Below are 19181 nucleotides of genomic sequence, written 5' to 3' on the forward strand. Positions count from 1 at the left end.
AGGTCATTTCTCTGCTGACTAACACTGTGTGTGTAATAACTTGAACTTCTATTGCAGCCGTTTTCCTGGAGTGTTGCCTTATCTGGAGGATTGGCGTTTGGTGTGACAGCGACGGATTCGCCTCACACTCCATCTCAGATAAGTGGTTGACCAGGAGCTGCACGAGTGTGTGTGATTTGGAGGTGGAGGTGCTCCCTCCTAACTGTGTTCGGACTGAGAATTACTGAGTGTGCGGATTCACACTCACTCATCATATTTCTGCTCTCTGCCAGCAGTACCAGGGTCGACAGCCGAAGACAGAGGCCACCTGGGGATTCGGGACTTGGCGGCTCCGGTGTTCTTCAGGCCGTTGGTGGTGGAAGCCGTGTGGGACGCGGCTTCTCTCTCGTCGGGGGTCTCCTATCTTTGAGCCTGCCCACACGTCACCTGGATTTACATCAACTGTGCAAATTACTGTACGTTTCGTTGTGTATTATCACAACATTAAATTGTTACCTTTTTGGCTTATTCATTGTCCGTTCATTTGCGCCCCCTGTTGTGGGTCCGTGCTACGACACCTTCCCAACAGAAAAGTCTTCCTGATCTATACAGAATTCCAAGACAACTGTAACTATAACCTGAAAACTAACCAGGTCTGGAATTTAGACAAATTTATGCATACTAGAGCTTGTTTACAAATTAAATTAATTATTCTGTCGGTTGGACATCCAGGTACAATGCCAGTTGGCTTGAAAACCGTCAAGCTAGGGTGGATTCTTAAAGGCCCCTTCACACATAACTGATTGAGGCCAAATGGCACACGAAGGAGGATTCGAATGGCACTCATGAAAAACTGGAGCTGCACTTGAACGCCTTGTACAGCAGTTGCAACATTCATTCGGACACAGCACATGCACTTTACATTCACATGTGGCTCACACCGGAAACCCATTCATACAGCGGGCAAGATGAGATCGCACTGCCAACTGATCATGCTCGCAGCATTTATGAGACAGGTCTAACGGTCGAATGCAGGTCGGACATATCTTTTCAAAATCATTGGCCATGTTGAACCCTGGCAGAATGGTGCGATCGAGGCAGCCTTCACACCAGGGCCGCATGACAGCAAATTCTGGGTGAGAGGCCATTCGACCCACTCTCAGCCGGAGTCGGCCGGAGTCCAGGTGCCACTCACAAACGTCCAACACCACTCGCAGGGCACTTAGAAAAGGCAGGGCCATTCCAGCTGCCAGCACGAAAGTCGAGAGCAGGCAACCACTTTTGAGATGGCTGCATGAATGGCCTCGCCTTTTCTAAGTGCCCCACAAGTGTGCTGTTACCCAGCAACACAAATGGGCTGTGAATGTGCCATCCCACCCCAAACAACACAAATGGCATGTGAGTGTGCGTTGTGTGTCCACCCCCCCGCCGCAACACAGATGGGGTGTGAGTGTGTCGTTCCCCCCACCCACACCACAAGCCTATAGCAGAGGTGCGGCTGAGGTTGCAAAGGGTGGCTGCAGTGCGCAGTGCTGGGTGATCACTGTTAGTGCAACGCGCACAGTTGGATGGCTATCATGTCCATGATGGAACAGCTGACAGCTGTGGAACACCATGGCATATCCTAATCCCACACTACAACAGAGAAGAAAATAAAAACCCAGCACAGCTGTGTGTCACAGCGTCAGCGCGCCGTCTGACCGGACAGACATGTTACGTGACACGCGATCCCAACATCCACACAGTTCTTCCTTTACATGACAGCCTGACTGACAGTCTCACAGAAAAATCAGCATGGCCAGTTGAATTGCCCCACAGTCTGGAGCCGTGAGCCCATCTATGTGAGCGCGTTACTGCAGTGGAAAGGTAGGGGTGTCATGTGTTGATGAGGTGATGTCTGCATTGACTGACATGATCACACGTACGCACACCCACTACAGTTATGCATTTGTCAGGGGACCGTGGTTGACATGTAATCATGATTGGATGTCATTTGCAATCAAGCAGGGAGGGAGCTGATCCAGTGAATGCATTCCTCAGCTGTTTGCACCTCTACATGAGTGCCGCCTCAGCACAACGCAATGCTGGTGAACACATATTGTCATGTGCTCCAACCACCTATGTGCAGGGCACAGAGGTGTATAAGTGTGTGCAAACGATGGCAACACAGGGAAAAATAAAAACAAAAGGTCATGCTCAGCACCTGCACCTGACCGCTGCGTCATTGCTATGCACAGCTGGTGAACACATATCATGCCATGCAGAACATCACCTCTCAACACAATACCGTGATACACGTGTCTCGGTGGGCTCTCCTCACATGGTAATAAATAAAGACACATCACCTTTGCAACGCAGTCTCCAGCTGATCATATGAACGGCCGGTGAGCCAAGTCTCACATCCACCACATGAGTGATAGTCCACATGACATGGTGTCCTTCAGCGCACCACGCGTTGGACAGCTGGACACGCGGAACCAGTTGATGTGTTCATGATATGAGCGCATCAGGTCATTCATGTAAAAACAAAACAAAACAAAACAAAAAAACAAACAAAAAAACAAAACAAAAAAGAAAAAGTCATCCATGTCAGTACTTCCTTGTTTACGTCCATGGCCATGGCTCATTTACATGAAGGAACAGGAGGAGGATAATTCTTGTACTGTCCACTCTTTATAGCAGGAACTAAATATTAAATATTGCTTTTTTGTGTGTGTTTTTTTTGTTTTTGTTTTTACAGTGAGAACATAATCATTACCAGTAAATTGATTGTCTTACATTCAAACAGTACATTCATTACCTCCGCCAAGGAGGTTATGTTTTCGGTTGTGTTTGTTTGTTTGTTTGTTTGTCTGTCTGTCAGCAGGATAACTCAAAAAGTTTTGAACGGATTTTGATGAAATTTTGTGGAGTGGTTGGAAATGACAAGAGGAACAAGTGATTAAATTTTAGTGGTGATCCGGATCACGATCCGGATCCCGATGCTAACGCATTAGTATGTCTATGGCATTTTCAATGTTAAAAGTTACCATTAAGCAGTTGCAGCTGTCATCACGTTTGGGTGCATTTGTTTTCAAATTGTAATATTTCTTAAATTTATTTTTGTTTATATATTAATAATGTAATGATTATTATATACAATTTTAGAGAAAGAGACAAACAGAAATTTTTTGTCTGTCTGTTTGTCAGCAGGATAACTCAAAAAGTTTTGAACGGATTTTGATGAAATTTTGTGGAGTGGTTGGAAACGACAAGAGGAACAAGTGATTAAATTTTACTGGTGATCCGGACCCTATGGCCTTGTTTAGAGAAGTGTTTCATATATGTGCAGTTTAGTTGAATAATAAATTGAATTTTGTCTCTTATTTGTTTTTGTCTATAAGCACATGCAATACCAATATCAGTGCTCAGATGACAGTAGCTTCTGGGAAAGGTGCAAGTTGCAATAAACTGTGATGCCAAGCGCTAAGGATACATGCTATCCAGTCACAGCAGATGAAACTTTTTTTACTACTGAGCAAACATCATTGTTAGACTTTTTTAGGTTCAATGATTCCACGGCATGTAGATGTTATGGCGTCAGTGACCCTATGGCCTTGGCAGAGGTTTGGACTCTCTGAGTGCTTCTAGTTGTTTTTAAAATGTTCTGTGCTCTCTCATTATTTTGTCCTTACACATTTTGTTGATTTATGTACATTTGTCCAACATGTGATTGCTTCCGCTGCTGTGTGAGTGCAATGTGGTATCACACCTCTCACGTGCTTGCACTGCGTTCACACATGTGCAACCATCGCCACAGGATCGTTCACGCCTGTCCCTCCCGACAACAGTTAGAGTTTTTCATGGTTCTCTAGTACGTTTTTTTTTTCACCCTTTTTCGGCCAGTTTCTGCTTCTTTCACCCAACTTCGTGATATGTGTGAAGGGGCCCTTAAGTAGTGCACACTTTAATTTTATGTGATTTTCTTACATTGTAGCCACTGCTTCAATTCAACAGCAAATAACACTTGCAAATATACACTGTATCTCTATGGTATAACAAGACGCCAGCCATTAGCTTTCATGTCAGTGGGTCACTTGACGCAGAAGCGAACCAAAAGTGACATTGCTGCAACCCATTCGGGGTTTTCACATATCCCATAATCCCTTGCGCACCAGAGAGTTGCTGCAGTCAAAACAACATAGAGAATCCACATGATGACAATTGCAAATGAATATTATACTACAAAAATGTATTTTTTATGCTTTTCATCACGCTAATAAGAGACTGCTGCATAATACCCTGAAAACTTGCTAAAACAATTATAACGAATAATCCATGTCTGCTACGTTTAATCTGCGTGGAATTTAATAAACGCAAACCGAATTTCAGACATATTATATATATTAGTATGGACCAAAGAGGACAAACAGTGTTGTAAAGAACAATAATCAAGACGTTAAAGAGCAAACTTCACTTTCCCCCAGAACGACATGATCAGGAAGCGAGCGTAGCTCACAGCAGCTCCCATTGAAAATAACGGAGAGACAGACTGTGATTCTCCCATGTTTACATAAAACAAACGCAATAACAACATCTATAAACCCAGAGAGTATTCATGAGAGTTTTAGGCACAGTATAAAAATAGTTTTATGTTGAGATGTTAATGGTGCTGTGAGTGTGCAGCGGTTGAAGTGAAGCCCGATCAGAGTGTCTCAGTGCAGTTCTCAATGTTACTGAGATCTTGCAGTGCGGCGACCTCTTCGAAGTTTTGTGGGATTTGAAACCTGAAAAGCCTCAATAGCATATGACGGGACAACATTTCTGATGGAAAATGCCCTCAATGAAGTGATCACTACAAACAGGCAATGCTTTGTTCCTAGTATTTTTCCATGACTGGGTCCATCCTGTACTCACCCTCGAATACTGCTTTCTCCTTGCAAAATCATTTGGAATTCTGTGAAACCTCAGGCCTGCTTGTTTGTTGATTTCCCTATTTGTACATCTGTAAATGATGCACTCCTTCCTCATTATCTGTTTCAGTGTTGATTGCTAAGATGAAGTGTAAATACTATGGAGTATGGCAGTCCCAAGTTATACACTGAAAGTCAGACTTTAGAATTTATGACTTCAAAATGCGTGGAAATGTACATTAGGGGAGTAATGTGCCCCCCCCCCCCAAAAAAAAAAAAATCTGGTGACGCCCCTGCTCATGAAAAGCTGATGTCAGAGATGCAGAAGCAGCATAAACTGGAACAAAGTTAGGAACACCACAGACTGGCAGATGACAACTGATTGCTTTGTGATAGTGATATTTGTTGTGTTGCACGCGCACGAAACACACTAGTCTCCCAGGCACGCGCAGCGGTCTGACCCCGCCTCTGGTGAATGCAGGGGCGCTCCATGTGACGCTCACGCTGGGCTGGAACAAAAATCCAGTATGGCGGAATCTGTCGGAAGATGAATTTTTTTTCCCTTTCGTCCCGTTGCGCCGAGAAAAAGCTCAGAGACTAAGATGGGAGAGAAATAGAAGAGGTGCGGACACATGTTGGGAACCACTGGCCGGCTGCTCGCTCGTGTAGGTGAGCTGGTGTGTTTGAGTGCCGTCCGGATAAATGTGTGGCTGATGTTCGAGCAGGGATGCGATGCACAGACAGGATTCATCAAAACAATGTCCGGGCTGAAGTTTCCACTCTGCTCCGCTTCGGGGTTTGGCTTCGGCTTCTTTTTCACTGCCGCTTTTCGGCTAATCGACTAATCCTGTTCGGAATGGTTTCGCTTTGACAAAACCGCTTAGCTGAAGGTTTTTGCTCGGGTTTACTGTCACCGAAGCGGGCGGGAAGTGTGCGGTGGACAGGCGATGTTTATTATGCCGATTGTCGCTGAGCTATTTTTAGCGCAGGGCAGAGCCGTGGGCTTTAATGCAGTAAACACTGTGCTGTGACGCTTTATATCCGCGTTATCAGCGACAAAACGGCATAAAACGAAGCTCGGGGCCTGCGTAAGAGTGTGTTTGTGTATGTTTGAATGGTTCGGGATGGGCGGCGGTAGTTCTCTGCATGCGTCAGTCTTTTTGTGAATGGGGCGGTTTTAGTCGCTTTTAAAGCGACATCAAAGCAGCATATTACGGCAGTTTTGAACTGTTGTTAAACCCGCTGAATGATTCTTGGCCGCACATTTTAGTTACAAATGTTGTATTTATCGTGAGATGTGCCACTAGAGTTTATGTTTGGTTGTAGCTCAGTATGGCTGTGTTTTTGTGAAAGGGCTGTTCAGGGGCGGAGGCAGAGGTGGTTGGGGAGCGGCAGCTCCCCCGAACCTCCAGAGTGATAATAGCAAGAAGATGTGCCATCAGATTACTGTGTACTTTCCCTAAGCAATGGCATGACGCTGCAACATCATGCAGATTTTCTTGGATAATTTTTTTTTTTTTTGGAAGTGGCTATTTGTAAACAAACATACTCAAACGGCCGCCGTTTGAATAGGGTCGGCCTTTTTGCCACCAGAGTCTTGCCATGCAAATAGTGAAATGAGAGTTATGGACACGGCCAAATAAAAAAAAAATCATCAAAATCGAAAAATATTAAAGGAGTTATGACATCTTGAATGCAGTATGTTTGTTTATACAAGTAGTTCCAAGTTTTGCCACCAGAGTCTTGCCGTGTGAATAGCCAAATGAGAGTTATGGACATGGCCGCCGTGCAAATAGCTACGGCTTTTTTTTTTTTTTGCATCGTTTTGAGTTTTGGAGAAGCAATGCAACTGACCTCTAGCACCATCATGCTCTAAAATTCTGGGCAGAGCCCTGGTTTACATTTCATTGCTAATTCTATTATGTTGGCTGACCATATTAACTATTTTTGTTGTATGTTACGCCAGAAATCATTATGATCAGAGTCAAAGTCCATGTCTCCTGCAGCGGCAGATGAAATCAAGGAAGAGAGGGAGGGAGTGCCAGGATGGCGTTGTTGTGTCTGGCTGCTCGTCTGCTGCTCTCCAGTCTGTTTGTTATTTTATTGTTTTTAATTTATGCTGTTTTTGAGTCAGAGGCACTGCGGGTGTATGATCGTTAAACTCTGCTGGATCTCCAGCCCCCGGTTCGTGGTGCAGTGTGGTTATCGGCAGGTGGACAGAACTTTCCGCCCCCATTTTTATCGGAGGTGCTGGCTTTTCTGTGCCGTGCTCCTGCGCTGCTTTTCGGCCAAAAGCGCAGTCGTCGCCGCGGGAGACGAAGTGGACGTCTGGTGAAGCTGAAGCTCTGTTTGGCCTGCTGTTTGGCTTCCGGACGAGCTGTGCACAGAATTCTGGCAGGATCTGTGCTGCCCTGGGGCCTTGTGGATCCGGTTAGAGCCTGTGTGGTGCCGCTGGTCGGCTCTGAGGCCTGTCGGCCTGGACGTCCACGTCTTCGCCGGATTGATGTATGCCAGTGGCGCTCTCGGTACCTGGGCTTGCTTCGCCGGGTTCCAAACAGTGAGACTGTCATCCCCACTGAGGTCCTTACCCTGGGTCTCCTGAACATCAGATCACTGTCTTCGAAATCATTGTTGATTAATGATTTAATCATGGATCATCATTTAGATATGATTGGCTTATGTGAAACCTGGCTCAAACCCACAGCTCTCCTTCCTCTGAATGAGGCCTGCCCACCAGCATACACATTTAGTCACGTGTCTCGTGGTGTGAAGCAAGGCAGGGGTGTGGCTTTTATTTACAAATTTAGGTTTTCTTTATTAGCTGTTGGGGGTCACAAATATAATTCGTTTGAGCATCTGACTCTCTGTTATGCCCATGATGCTAAGTACTGTCAGGGTTATAAAACTGGAAATCAGCTATGTTATTTTGTCACTGTTTATAGGCCCCCTGGACCATATTCTGACTTCTTAGATGAATTTGGTGCGTTCATCTCTAGTTTGTCAACTAGTGCAGATAACATTTTGATTATTGGTGACTTTCATATAAATAAGCCCTCTGATTTCATATAAATTCATATAAATATAGTTAATATAAAAAAAAAAAAAAATATATATATATATAAATAAATAAATATAGTTTATATAAATATAAACATTCATATAAATAAGCCCTCTGATCCCCTTAGCAAATCATTTATGTAAATTGTGGATGCTTTAGGATTCCAGCAATGCATTCAGGACCCGACACACATTAGTGGAAATACCCTGGATCTGGTTCTTGCATGTGGGTTTGCTGTCACAAATATTGACATTTTGCCTCTCGCATCTATAGTCTCTGACCATTTACTTATCAGGTTTACATTTACGCTGCCACGTTTAGTGGAACAACAACCTCGTCTACTACTGCAGCGTCATATTAAACCCTCAACTATGACTGAACTTGAGGCCAGACTACCTGATATTTTAGCTTTGAATCTGGAGAATGTTAAATCAGTGGACAGCCTCGCAGATAGTCTAAATTTAATGCTTAAAACTACACTTGATAAGATTGCACCTCCTCTTTAAGGTCACGCCCTCCTAAGGCACAGTCACCTTGGTTCAATGATTATTTGCGTGACCTCAGGCAGAAGGCTAGAGGTTTGGAACGGAAATGGCGTTATTCCAAATTAGAGGTGTTCCGCCTTGTGTGGCGGGATGGTATTTTAGATTATAAACATGCACTACTGGCCACGAAGCGGACCTATTACTCTGATTTGATCAGTAAAAACAAACATAACTCAAAGTTTTTGTTTGACACTGTCGCATTTCTTATTCACGGGCAGCCACCCGTTAGTCGTTCTCCCTTTTCAGCACAGGATTTCTTGGATTATTTTGAGAAGAAAATAGAAGATATTAGGCTGAGCATATCTCAGCACGCCTCGGCCCAGCCATTAAAACCTGCTATGGAGGTGGGCGCTACTATTGAGGTGTTACCTAGATTGACAGAATTTAATAGTATTTCATTGGGCATGCTGACGAAACTTGTGGCGTCTACAAAAAGCACAACCTGTTTATTTGATCCCATACCAACAAAACTGTTTAAGGACCTGTGGCCCACTCTTGGGCCGACTGTGCTGGAAATGATTAATCTGTCATTAACCTCTGGATCTGTTCCGAAATGTTTTAAATCAGCAGTGATTAAACCATTACTTAAGAAATCTAATCTTGACCCTAGTGTTTTGAAAAATTACAGGCCGATATCAAATCTATCATTCTGTTCCAAAATTTTAGAAAAGGAAGGTTTCACAGCAGCGTTCACGGCAGTGGTTTCATAGACCACCTCACTGAGAATGATCTTTTTGAGCCGCTGCAGTCTGCTTTTAGGAAATATCACTCCACAGAGACAGCGCTCACTAAAGTTGTGAATGCTCTTCTGCGAGAAATGGACTCAGACACCACTACGGTTTTGGTGTTGTTAGATCTCAGTGCTGCGTTTGATACTGTGGATCATCATATTTTGCTCAATAGGTTGGAGAATTTTTTTGGGATTACTGGAAGTGCCCTTGCCTGGTTGACGTCATATCTGTCCAGTCGTTCTCAATGTGTCTTGTATATGGCACTACCTCTGACCTTGCTGACATGAGATTTGGGGTTCCACAGGGATCTGTTTTAGGCCCCTTGCTTTTCTCCCTATATGTGGCACCCCTTGGGCGTATACTGCAGAGTTTTGGGATTGCCTTTCATTGTTATGCTGATGATACTCAATTGTACATGCCGATAACTGCAGGAAATCTCGCTCCCATACAATCCCTGGAGGACTGTCTTCTATTAGTGAGAAGTTGGATGTCTAGTAACTTCCTACTTTTAAACTTTGATAAGACTGAAATGATGGTTCTTGGTCCAGCGAGACATCGGCATCAGTTTGACCAGCTGGCGCTCAGCCTGGGTTCCTGTGTCATACATCATACGGACAAAATGAGGAACCTTGGGGTAATTTTTGATCCCACGTTGTCTTTTGACCTCCACATCAGGGATGTTACTAGGACTGCTTTTTTCCATCTGAGAAATATAGCGAGGATCCGCCCCATCCTGTCCAGGGCTGATGCTGAGACCCTGATTTATGCTTTTGTTTCTTCTAGACTAGATTATTGTAATGTTCTATTTTCAGGGTTACCACAGTCCAGGATTAGGAGTCTTCAGCTGGTTCAGAACGCTGCTGCCAGACTTCTGACACATAGCAGAAGGTCTGAACATATCACACCCATTTTGGCATCTTTGCACTGGCTACCTGTCTCTGTGAGAGCAGATTTTAAGGTTTTGCTATTGACTTATAAGGTTGCTCATGGACTGGCGCCATATTATTTGGCTGATCTGGTGGAACTCTACGTGCTGGCCCGGGCTTTGCGGTCGCAGAATGTGGGACCTCTCTGTGTTCCCAGGGTGAAGAAGAAGTCAGCAGGTCAAAGAGCCTTTTCGTATCGTGCACCCACCCCGTGGAACAGTCTTCCTGCGACCGTGAGGCAGTCTGAGTCTGTGGACATTTTTAAGTCAAGACTCAAAACCTATTTTTGTTCTCTTTCTTATGGATAGTTTTTATTTTTGTTTTATTCTTTTACTTCTGTTTTTATTTATGTATTTGAATTTTTTATTCATTTTTAATTATTTATTCAATTTTATGTTGTTTTATGTAAGGCGCCTTGAGACGGCTTTTGCTGTGATTTGGCGCATTATAAGCTAATTAAATTAAATTAACTCATGTTTATGACTTAATTTAGTAAGGTTAGACCTTACTTGTGTGAAGCGCCTTGAGTCAACTCTGTTGTGATTTGGCACTATAGAAATGAAAATAAATTGAAAAATAAATTAAAAAATTGAAATGAATTTCTCAGGACATACTCTGTGTTTCAGCTTTTCCCATAATGCCACTGGCGGCCGCCCGCACTTCCCAGAATGCACCGCGGTGCCAGCAGAGTTCCTGTGTCTCACAGCACATGTAAACAATGGCAAAGTGAGGATATGGATGGCATTAATTTAGCCAGTTCACGGGCGATTATGATGATTATACGCTCTCCCAAGTTGAGAGGGTTATCTAGAGGAAGTGTAGCACCTGTGATGGACTTCTGCCGTGTCCCGATATTGTCTTATTGTCCATACTACACAAGATGTGTTTACACTGTGAGTGCTGAGCTCCTGACACTGGAACTCTGCTGAAACCGAGCTCTCACGTGAGTTACGGACCGCCAGACAGTGTGAGATTCACAACTGCGAAACACTAAATGGCACCAAAAATAAAGCTCATTATCATATACCTATAAATGATATGCCAATATGATTGGAAGGCTCGACGGGGGATTATGTCGTGGCAGTTTCTGTCTGTCTGTCCATCCCAAAAAGGGTGTAAGTATTCTGAAATAAACTCCTCTCACATTTTTTGGAGGAATTTCTTGAAACTTGGTACAAGTCCTTGTTATAGGTTAGTAATATGCATATTATCATATCATTCAAGTTTGGCCCATTTTGCCCGAGTTATGGCCCTTGATTAACAAAGCTAGACTCCATCAGAGTGGGTACCTGTATTCTGAAATCAACTCCTCTCACACTTTTAGGAAGAATTTTCTGAAACTTGGTACAAGTCCCTGTTATAGCTTGGTAATACGCATATTTTGAGATTGTACAAGATCTACATATTTTGGCAGAGTTGTGGCCCTTGATTAACAAACCTAGACACTGGCAGTTTCATGAGTTGATGTCTGTGTTCTGAAATCAACTATCACATTCCTTGAAATGTTATCAGAATGTACAACCCCAATTCCAATGAAGTTGGGACGTTGCGTAAAATGTAAATAAAAACAGAATAAAATGATTTGCAAATCCTCTTCAACCTATAGTCAATTGAATACACCATAAAGACAAGATATTTAATCAGGACTCTAATGAAGATGTGATTTTCACATCGAAACGTTAGTTTTTAATGTTTTTAGCACCTTAATAAAAAATTTTCAGCACCTACTTCTGTGTTGCACCAGCTGCTTTTCTCTTCTACAAGATATTTAATGTTCAAACTGATAAACTTTATTGTTTTTGTACAACTATTTGCTCATTTTGAAATGGATGCCTGCAACATGTTTCAAAGAAGCTGGGACAGTGGTATGTTTACCACTATGTTACATCACCTTTCCTTCTAACAACACTCAATAAGAGTTTGGGAACTGAGAACACTAATTGTTGAAGCTTTGTAGGTGGAATTCTTTCTCATTCTTGCGTAATGTACGACTTCAGTTGTTCAACAGTCTGGGGTCTCCGTTGTAGTATTTTGCGCTTCATAATGCGCCACACATTTTCAGTGGGCGACAGGTCAGGACTGCAGGCAGGCCAGTCTGGTACCCACACTCTTTTACTACGAAGTCACGCTGAATGTGGCTTGGCATTGTCTTGCTGAAATAACCAGGGACGTCCCTGAAAAAGGCGTTGCTTGGATGGCAGCATGTGTGGCTCCAAAACCTGGATGTACCTTTCAGCATTGATGGTACCATCACAGATGCTGGCTTTTGAACTTTGTGCTGGTAAAAATCTGGATGGTGTTCTTCCTCTTTTGTCCTGAGGATACGACATCCATGATTTCCAAAAACAATTTGAAATGTGGACTCATCAGACCACAGCACACTTTTCCACTTTGTGTCTGCCCATTTCAAATGAGTTTGGGCCCAGAGAAGGCGGCAGCGTTTCTGAATGTTGTTGATGTATGGCTTTCACTTTGCATGATAGAGTTTTAACTTGCACTTGTAGATGTAGCGATGAACTGTGTTAACTGGCAATGGTTTTCTGAAGTGTTCCTGAGCCCACGCGGTAAGATCCTTTACACAATGATGTCAGTTTTTAATGCAGTGCTGCCTGAGGGATCAAAGGTCACGGGCATTCAATGTTGGTTTTCGGCCTTGCTGCTTATGTGTAGAAAGTTCTCCAGATTCTCTGAATCTTCTGATTATATTATGGACTGTAGATGATGGAATCCTTAAATTCCTTGCAATTGAACATTGAGAAATATTGTTCTTAAACTGTTGGACTATTTTTTTACGCAGTTGTTCACAAAGTGGCGATCCTCGCCCCATCTTTGCTTGTGAACAGCTGAGCCTTTTGGGGATGCTCCTTTTATGCCCAATCATGACACTCACCTGTTTCCAGTTAACCTGATCACTTGTGGAATGTTCCAAACAGGTGTTCTTTGAGCATCCATTAACTTTCCCAGTCTTTTGTTGTCCCGTCCCAGCTTTTTCGAAATGTGTTGCAGGCATCCATTTCAAAATGAGCAAATATTTGCACAAAAACAAAAAAGTCTATCAGTTTGAACATTAAATATCTTGTCTTTGTGGTGTGTTCAATTGAATATAGGTTGAAGAGGATTTGCAAATCATTGTATTCTGTTTTTAATTTACATTTCACACAATGTCCCAACTTCATTGGAATTGGCATTGTGGCAAGCACTTGTATCAAAGCAGCATTTTTCAGCTGGGTATATTGTACTCTTAGAGCACTCTTTTTTTTTTTTGAATATTGTAACATCAAATGAATTTTAAAATCATGAATACTACCTCTGTAATATACTAATCCTCGATCCTTATGCATAGACCTTGAATTTGAAATAAATTATTTTTGTTTGAATTATCTCTTGTAATGAGAAGTAAAATCAAGAAATTTACAGTGCTATGAAAGTCTTTATTAAAGCCAGTGTTTCATAACTCATTAAAGATTAATCTCTATCAAAATATGACCAGGAACCTTTGTTAAAATGTCAAACAGCCTAGGTTGAAACATGTAACTGTTTAGGTATAATAGTTATTATTTTATAATGTTTTCTAACTTTGTTGGTTTATTAAAAGTCTTACTTCAATAAATAACTGCAGTTGAGGATCAAATATATAAGGAGATTGCTCAATGCCTCAATACTAGTATCTTATTCTCCAAGTTATTGTTTTTCATATGTAAATGTGATATTTGAATATATTTATTGTGGTCACATGAAAGCAATGTTTCTGACAGAAATGGCAGAGGGAGTTAATTTATTACCAAAGCATTTATCAGTAACACAGTTAAAGTGGGGGAAATGTGAATAATTACATTGCTGGACAGTTTAATGTTTGTGCCCCTAAATTTTCTACTTGTGCTTATAAAAACTTTCAGTAAGGGGGTACACGGATATTGCTGAAAAAAGTTAGTCTTGAGCCATATAGTTTATTCAAGCAAAAAAAACAAAACATGCACAATGCAGGACTCTCTTTCAAAAAGTATTTAATTAAAACTGATGTTTTAATAAAGCTACTTGGAAAGTGGTAGGAAGTTGTGTTTGCAATAATTTAACAGAGCACTATTTACTTACTTTCTGTGACTATAACAGAGTGTTAAAGGAGAATTCTAACAGTTTTCAACCAAGGCTCTGTTTTTAGAGGTTTTGTGGTGTTATGTTTTCACTCAGAACAAACAATGAATTTAATTGGTGAATTAATGATGCATTTACAAACATCAGTGTGGGCTAACTGGCTAATTAATGTTATTGGATTGGGTGATAAGAAACAGAGTAAACCACTTCTTGTCACCAGTGGATCCAGCTGAACGTGTCCCTTGGTGGTTGAATCACTCAGGACCAGCCAGTGGCTAAGGTAAGCAGCTAACTGTATAATTATTTGCCATAAGTTTATTTACATTTAATGAGGTAAACATCCATGTTTACTTGCACATGGATCTTGTCCATTCTACTGGACATTTCTCAGTTATGTTTTCGCCTGTTCTGTGGTGACAAGAAGTGGTTTAGGTTGAGTGTTTCTTATTGCCTTGTCCGATAACAATTTGCCAGTTAGCCCACAGCCACATGCCTTCTAAATTAGTAATGCACCAGTTATAATAATGTTTATTCCTAGTAAAAAGATGACCAGCAAAACATCTAAAAATAGAGCACTGGTTCAAAAATGTCATTGTTGTCTTTTAAGGGCTCAAACAGAGGTGTAGCCCTGGGGGCCTCTGGTCACTTGAATCTGCCCTTGACCACATTTCAACATGAATAAATTCAGATATGCACTGACTACATGCAGTATTCAGTTCACAAAAAGCAGTTCAAATATTAAAAGGTTTTGGGGGAGCATGATGATGATTATGACCAATACATGCTCTGTGATAAGTAGGGATGGGTATCATAAACCTATTCCTGTTAAGAATTGATAAGAAATGATTTGATCCAATGGCATTAACAGCCTTTGTGCTTAACGATTCCCTTATCGGTTCTCCAGTTCACATTACGCCAGAGCGGCCATTGTTGTTGAAGGTGTGTATTGGGAAAATGAACATTTCTGTACGTTAATTGTGGACCCACTGCTTCAGCAGCAGGTCACAGCGCTGCTTGAAGCTTGAACCAGTGAAGCCTCTCTGCTTCACTGTTTTTAAGAAGTAGCAGGTCCGTAATTTCTTCATTAGCCCCCCTTAAAGTCATTTAAAGATGTCAATCGTGACTCACCTTTGTGCTGATTAAAGTCACTAACTGGGACTCTTGTCTTGTTGCGGGCAAGAAATGAGAATCTTCCTCCATTCCACACTAGAGTTTTTATTCATTCCTCATTAACATTTCTTGGGGCAGCGCACGCGATGGTACTCTGGCGTGAACTGGACCAGCTTTGCTGGTTCATAAACTGAAGATATTGTCCCTCAAGTAAAGGAAATAATAATAATAATAATATTATCATCTGCTTTGTGGGACTAACTGCGCAGCTCCAGACATTGGAAACATAGATTCTGCTCGGAATTAATAACTTCAAAACAAATAGCCATTTTAAATAAAATGAAACCTCTTTCCAAATGTACAGACAACAAACAACAGAAAAAAAACTCCCCCCCCCAAAATGAGATGTCCTCCATTCTTTATGAATTACATTGATCTTGACATGCAGCGGAGCTGACTGCAAGAACTCAGCTCACGGTCTATGGAGTTAAATTTGTCTCAATACCTGAAAGGAAATGCTCTTGACAAAAACTACAGATTTTGTTTATTTCTATTTATGTCCGGAGATCTAGGATCCAATGACCATGTATAGATTTTATTTAGTTTTATTTATATCCAGAGATCTAGGATCCAGTGACCATGTACAGATTTTATTTAGTTTTATTTATATCCAGAGATCTAGGATCCAGTGACCATGTACAGATTTTTTTCATACCCCCTTCTAACATTGCGGGAATCACGCAGAGTGGTGTCGGACTTATGAATCGGGGCACATCCGAAAGGTGTCGGATTTCAGTTCCAAAACGCTCTGACAGCCATCTGCAGAAGTCCACAGAGTTGGTCAAAATCAGCTGGCAGCCCCAAGTGTGACAAACATGTTCATAACTCTCCGGGCGCATCGAGATGGGACACCTAGCCGACGGCGGTCCATGTGTTATCTGAGGACCATCTAACTGCCATTTACAAATTCCGATGGCAGCAAAACGGGATCCAAAATGATTTGAACGCATACAGAAGACACTTAATAAATAATAACAACAATACATATTATTGAGTGCCTTTCTCTGCACTCAAGTACATTGCACAGGATTAAAAACAAATAAAACAACAGTAAAAAAAAAAATTTAAAACTGATAAATAAAAAGTGCTTCACAGTGCAGGATGTGGACATGAAGCCAGGACAACAGCCTGTGGTTAGAATCCTCTCACCCAAAAGAAAAAAATTAATTCCATGTGATAATCCAACCAGCGCAGTGTTCAGAATTGCATTATGCTGTTGAAGTCACCATAAAAGAAAAGGAAAGTTCCCTGCAAAGGCTCCGTTGCCAGGAAACTTTGGAGCAAAGCTGTGCAGTGGCAAGTGCATGCACGTGCACCACGCATGTGCGCTTAGTGGCCCATGCATTGTTATGCATATACACACACACACACACGGCTGAGTGATGATTACAGCCCCATGCGTGTGCGCGTCGCGCACGTGCTCCACGCACACACATGAGCACATGAGGAAAACAGCTCTCCGGTCTGCCATCCAGATGTTTGGAGATTTGGCAGTGTGCACCGCCTTTATGGCAGTCTGACAGCAGTCTATCATCCACCTGTTGTCTACATGTGCTTTGGATCCATCGTGCAGGTGTGGACGAGGTACTCTGGATGTGTTCTGACAGAGCTGGCCACGCCTGTTTTCCTCCCAACTGCGTCAGATTATGGCAATATTTGCTGTGTCGGGCATGCTTCCGGCACATTCTTGCTATGTGTGACTTAGACTTTAGTTTTATTTATGTCCAAAGATCAAGGATGCAGTGACCATGTAAAAAATGTATTTATTTCTGTTCATGTCCAGAGATCAAGGATCCAGTAACCATATACAGATTTATTTACTTTAAGACTCAATAAAATGTTGACATAGAAAACCTGTAAAGCCTACTTTTAGTACACAAAAAATTCACATGAGGTATTGATACAGGAATCAATAAATCGGATTAATAAGAGGAATCGATAATGGCATTGATATAGATTAAATCTTATCAATAAGCATCCCTAGTGATGAAGGATGTGATGAGTACATGATCCCCTGCTTGTCTCTTTGGTTTAGTGTAGTCATTTATGAGATGTCAAATTGGTATTTGGATGCATCACCCAATCACGCTGCTCTGTGACCACCTGTGGAGCTCAGCATTATACTCCAGCCTCCTACTCAGAAAATTATGGAGAAGATTGGCACTGTGACCAATACTTGCATATCCAATAGAACCATCATGTCCAACATGGAAGAAACAAATATTTTATTTTCATGTACCTCCTCCACCTCAAACAAATTGCCAGATGCTCTGTTGGTGAAACTGGATCTCTGTAATTTGTCCGGATCTAGATTGTCCCCAGCAGACACAATCAGAATCTATGGATGAAAGTAGACCTGGAACTGGTCGCTGTGGTAACCTAACTGTTGCAGTTCATGTCTGAATCCCCGAAACTGCCACAGGCCCTTGTTTTTATTTTTACTGTTCCTCTTTTTCTTCCTACTAGCAGTGCTAGTGTGAAGGCTTTCTAGTGGGAGAGTGTAAATCTGCTCACCAGGAGTTAGTATAACCAGAGAGTGAAGGAGAAACTCTGTCTACCCTTTGTGGTGGGGTACGACACGATCATGGTATTATTGAAGTACCAGTATAACATGTTCTGTATGTGCAGCTGTAATCACTCCCTGTGTTTACAACAGCGTTTGATGCTACAAGCTGTCAGTCTGCTGTTTTGTGCAGCAGGTCTGAGTTGGGGAAAAAAGTTCCCTTCTGTGTCTTAGAGCGTGAGGACACAGAGAGGAGTACAAAGAGTGGAGTACAGAGTTGACAAATGTATTTTTAAACTTTACTTTTCTTTCAAACTCTGTGCTGTTCTGTGTGTGCCCTTGCTGTGGTTAAACTAAAAACACAGCCGCAGACATGCAAGGCGTTACAACAAATGCTAATGCTTTTTTTTCCCAAATATGGCTAAAGTCTCTTTCTAAGGATGGCGTGATGTAAAAAGTGCTGATAAAACCTCCTCACCTCTCAATTAGGTCATGCTTTCCACATAAATGCACAACTTCTCCATTCTACCTGCTCAGAGACTGCAAACCAGGGGTGAATCCAGACGGAAACAGGCTGTTGTTTGGGGGGTGGGGGGGGGGGGGGGGGGGGATGTGGCCCTCAACACCCTTCAGTCAAAGGGGCAATTTTGAAGACTTTTTTTTGAGACTACTAGAATACTATTCAATTCAATTTCAATTCAATTTTATTTATATAGTGCTAAATCACAACAAACAGTTGCCCCAAGGCGCTTTATATTGTAAGGCAAGGCCATACAATAATTACGGAAAAACCCCAACGGTCAAAACGACCCCCTGTGAGCAAGCACTTGGCAACAGTGGGAAGGAAAAACTCCCTTTTAACAGGAAGAAACCTCCAGCAGAACCAGGCTCAGGGAGGGGCAGTCTTCTGCTGGGACTGGTTGGGGCTGAGGGAGAGAACCAGGAAAAAGACATGCTGTGGAGGGGAGCAGAGATCAATCACTAATGATTAAATGCAGAGTGGTGCATACAGAGCAAAAAGAGAAAGAAACACTCAGTGCATCATGGAAACCCCCAGCAGTCTAAGTCTATAGCAGCATAACTAAGGGATGGTTCAGGGTCACCTGATCCAGCCCTAACTATAAGCTTTAGCAAAAATGAAAGTTTTAAGCCTAATCTTAAAAGTAGAGAGGGTGTCTGTCTCCCTGATCTGAATTGGGAGCTGGTTACACAGGAGAGGAGCCTGAAAGCTGAAGGCTCTGCCTCCTATTCTACTCTTACAAACCCTAGGAACTACAAGTAAGCC

The 19181-nt window shown here is 42.3% G+C and overlaps 1 protein-coding gene across 3 annotated transcripts in view; it reads left to right on the forward strand.

Annotated features, from left to right (window-relative positions):
• The first annotated feature begins 5372 nt into the window (after positions 1 to 5372).
• The window catches only part of LOC117514130 (histone deacetylase 4-like), a 289818-nt gene continuing 276009 nt past the window's right edge, over positions 5373 to 19181 (forward strand). For 2 of the 3 annotated variants that reach the window (XM_034174429.1, XM_034174444.1), the window contains exon 1: positions 5374 to 5540. In XM_034174429.1, the coding sequence (XP_034030320.1) occupies positions 5504 to 5540 (37 nt within the window). In that variant the 5' untranslated portion in view covers positions 5374 to 5503. Of the gene's footprint in view, positions 5541 to 19181 lie in introns of all 3 variants that reach the window. The other variant, XM_034174436.1, reaches the window with a different exon arrangement.

Source organism: Thalassophryne amazonica, chromosome 1 (genome assembly GCF_902500255.1).
Source record: "Thalassophryne amazonica chromosome 1, fThaAma1.1, whole genome shotgun sequence".
Lineage (NCBI taxonomy): Eukaryota > Metazoa > Chordata > Actinopteri > Batrachoidiformes > Batrachoididae > Thalassophryne > Thalassophryne amazonica.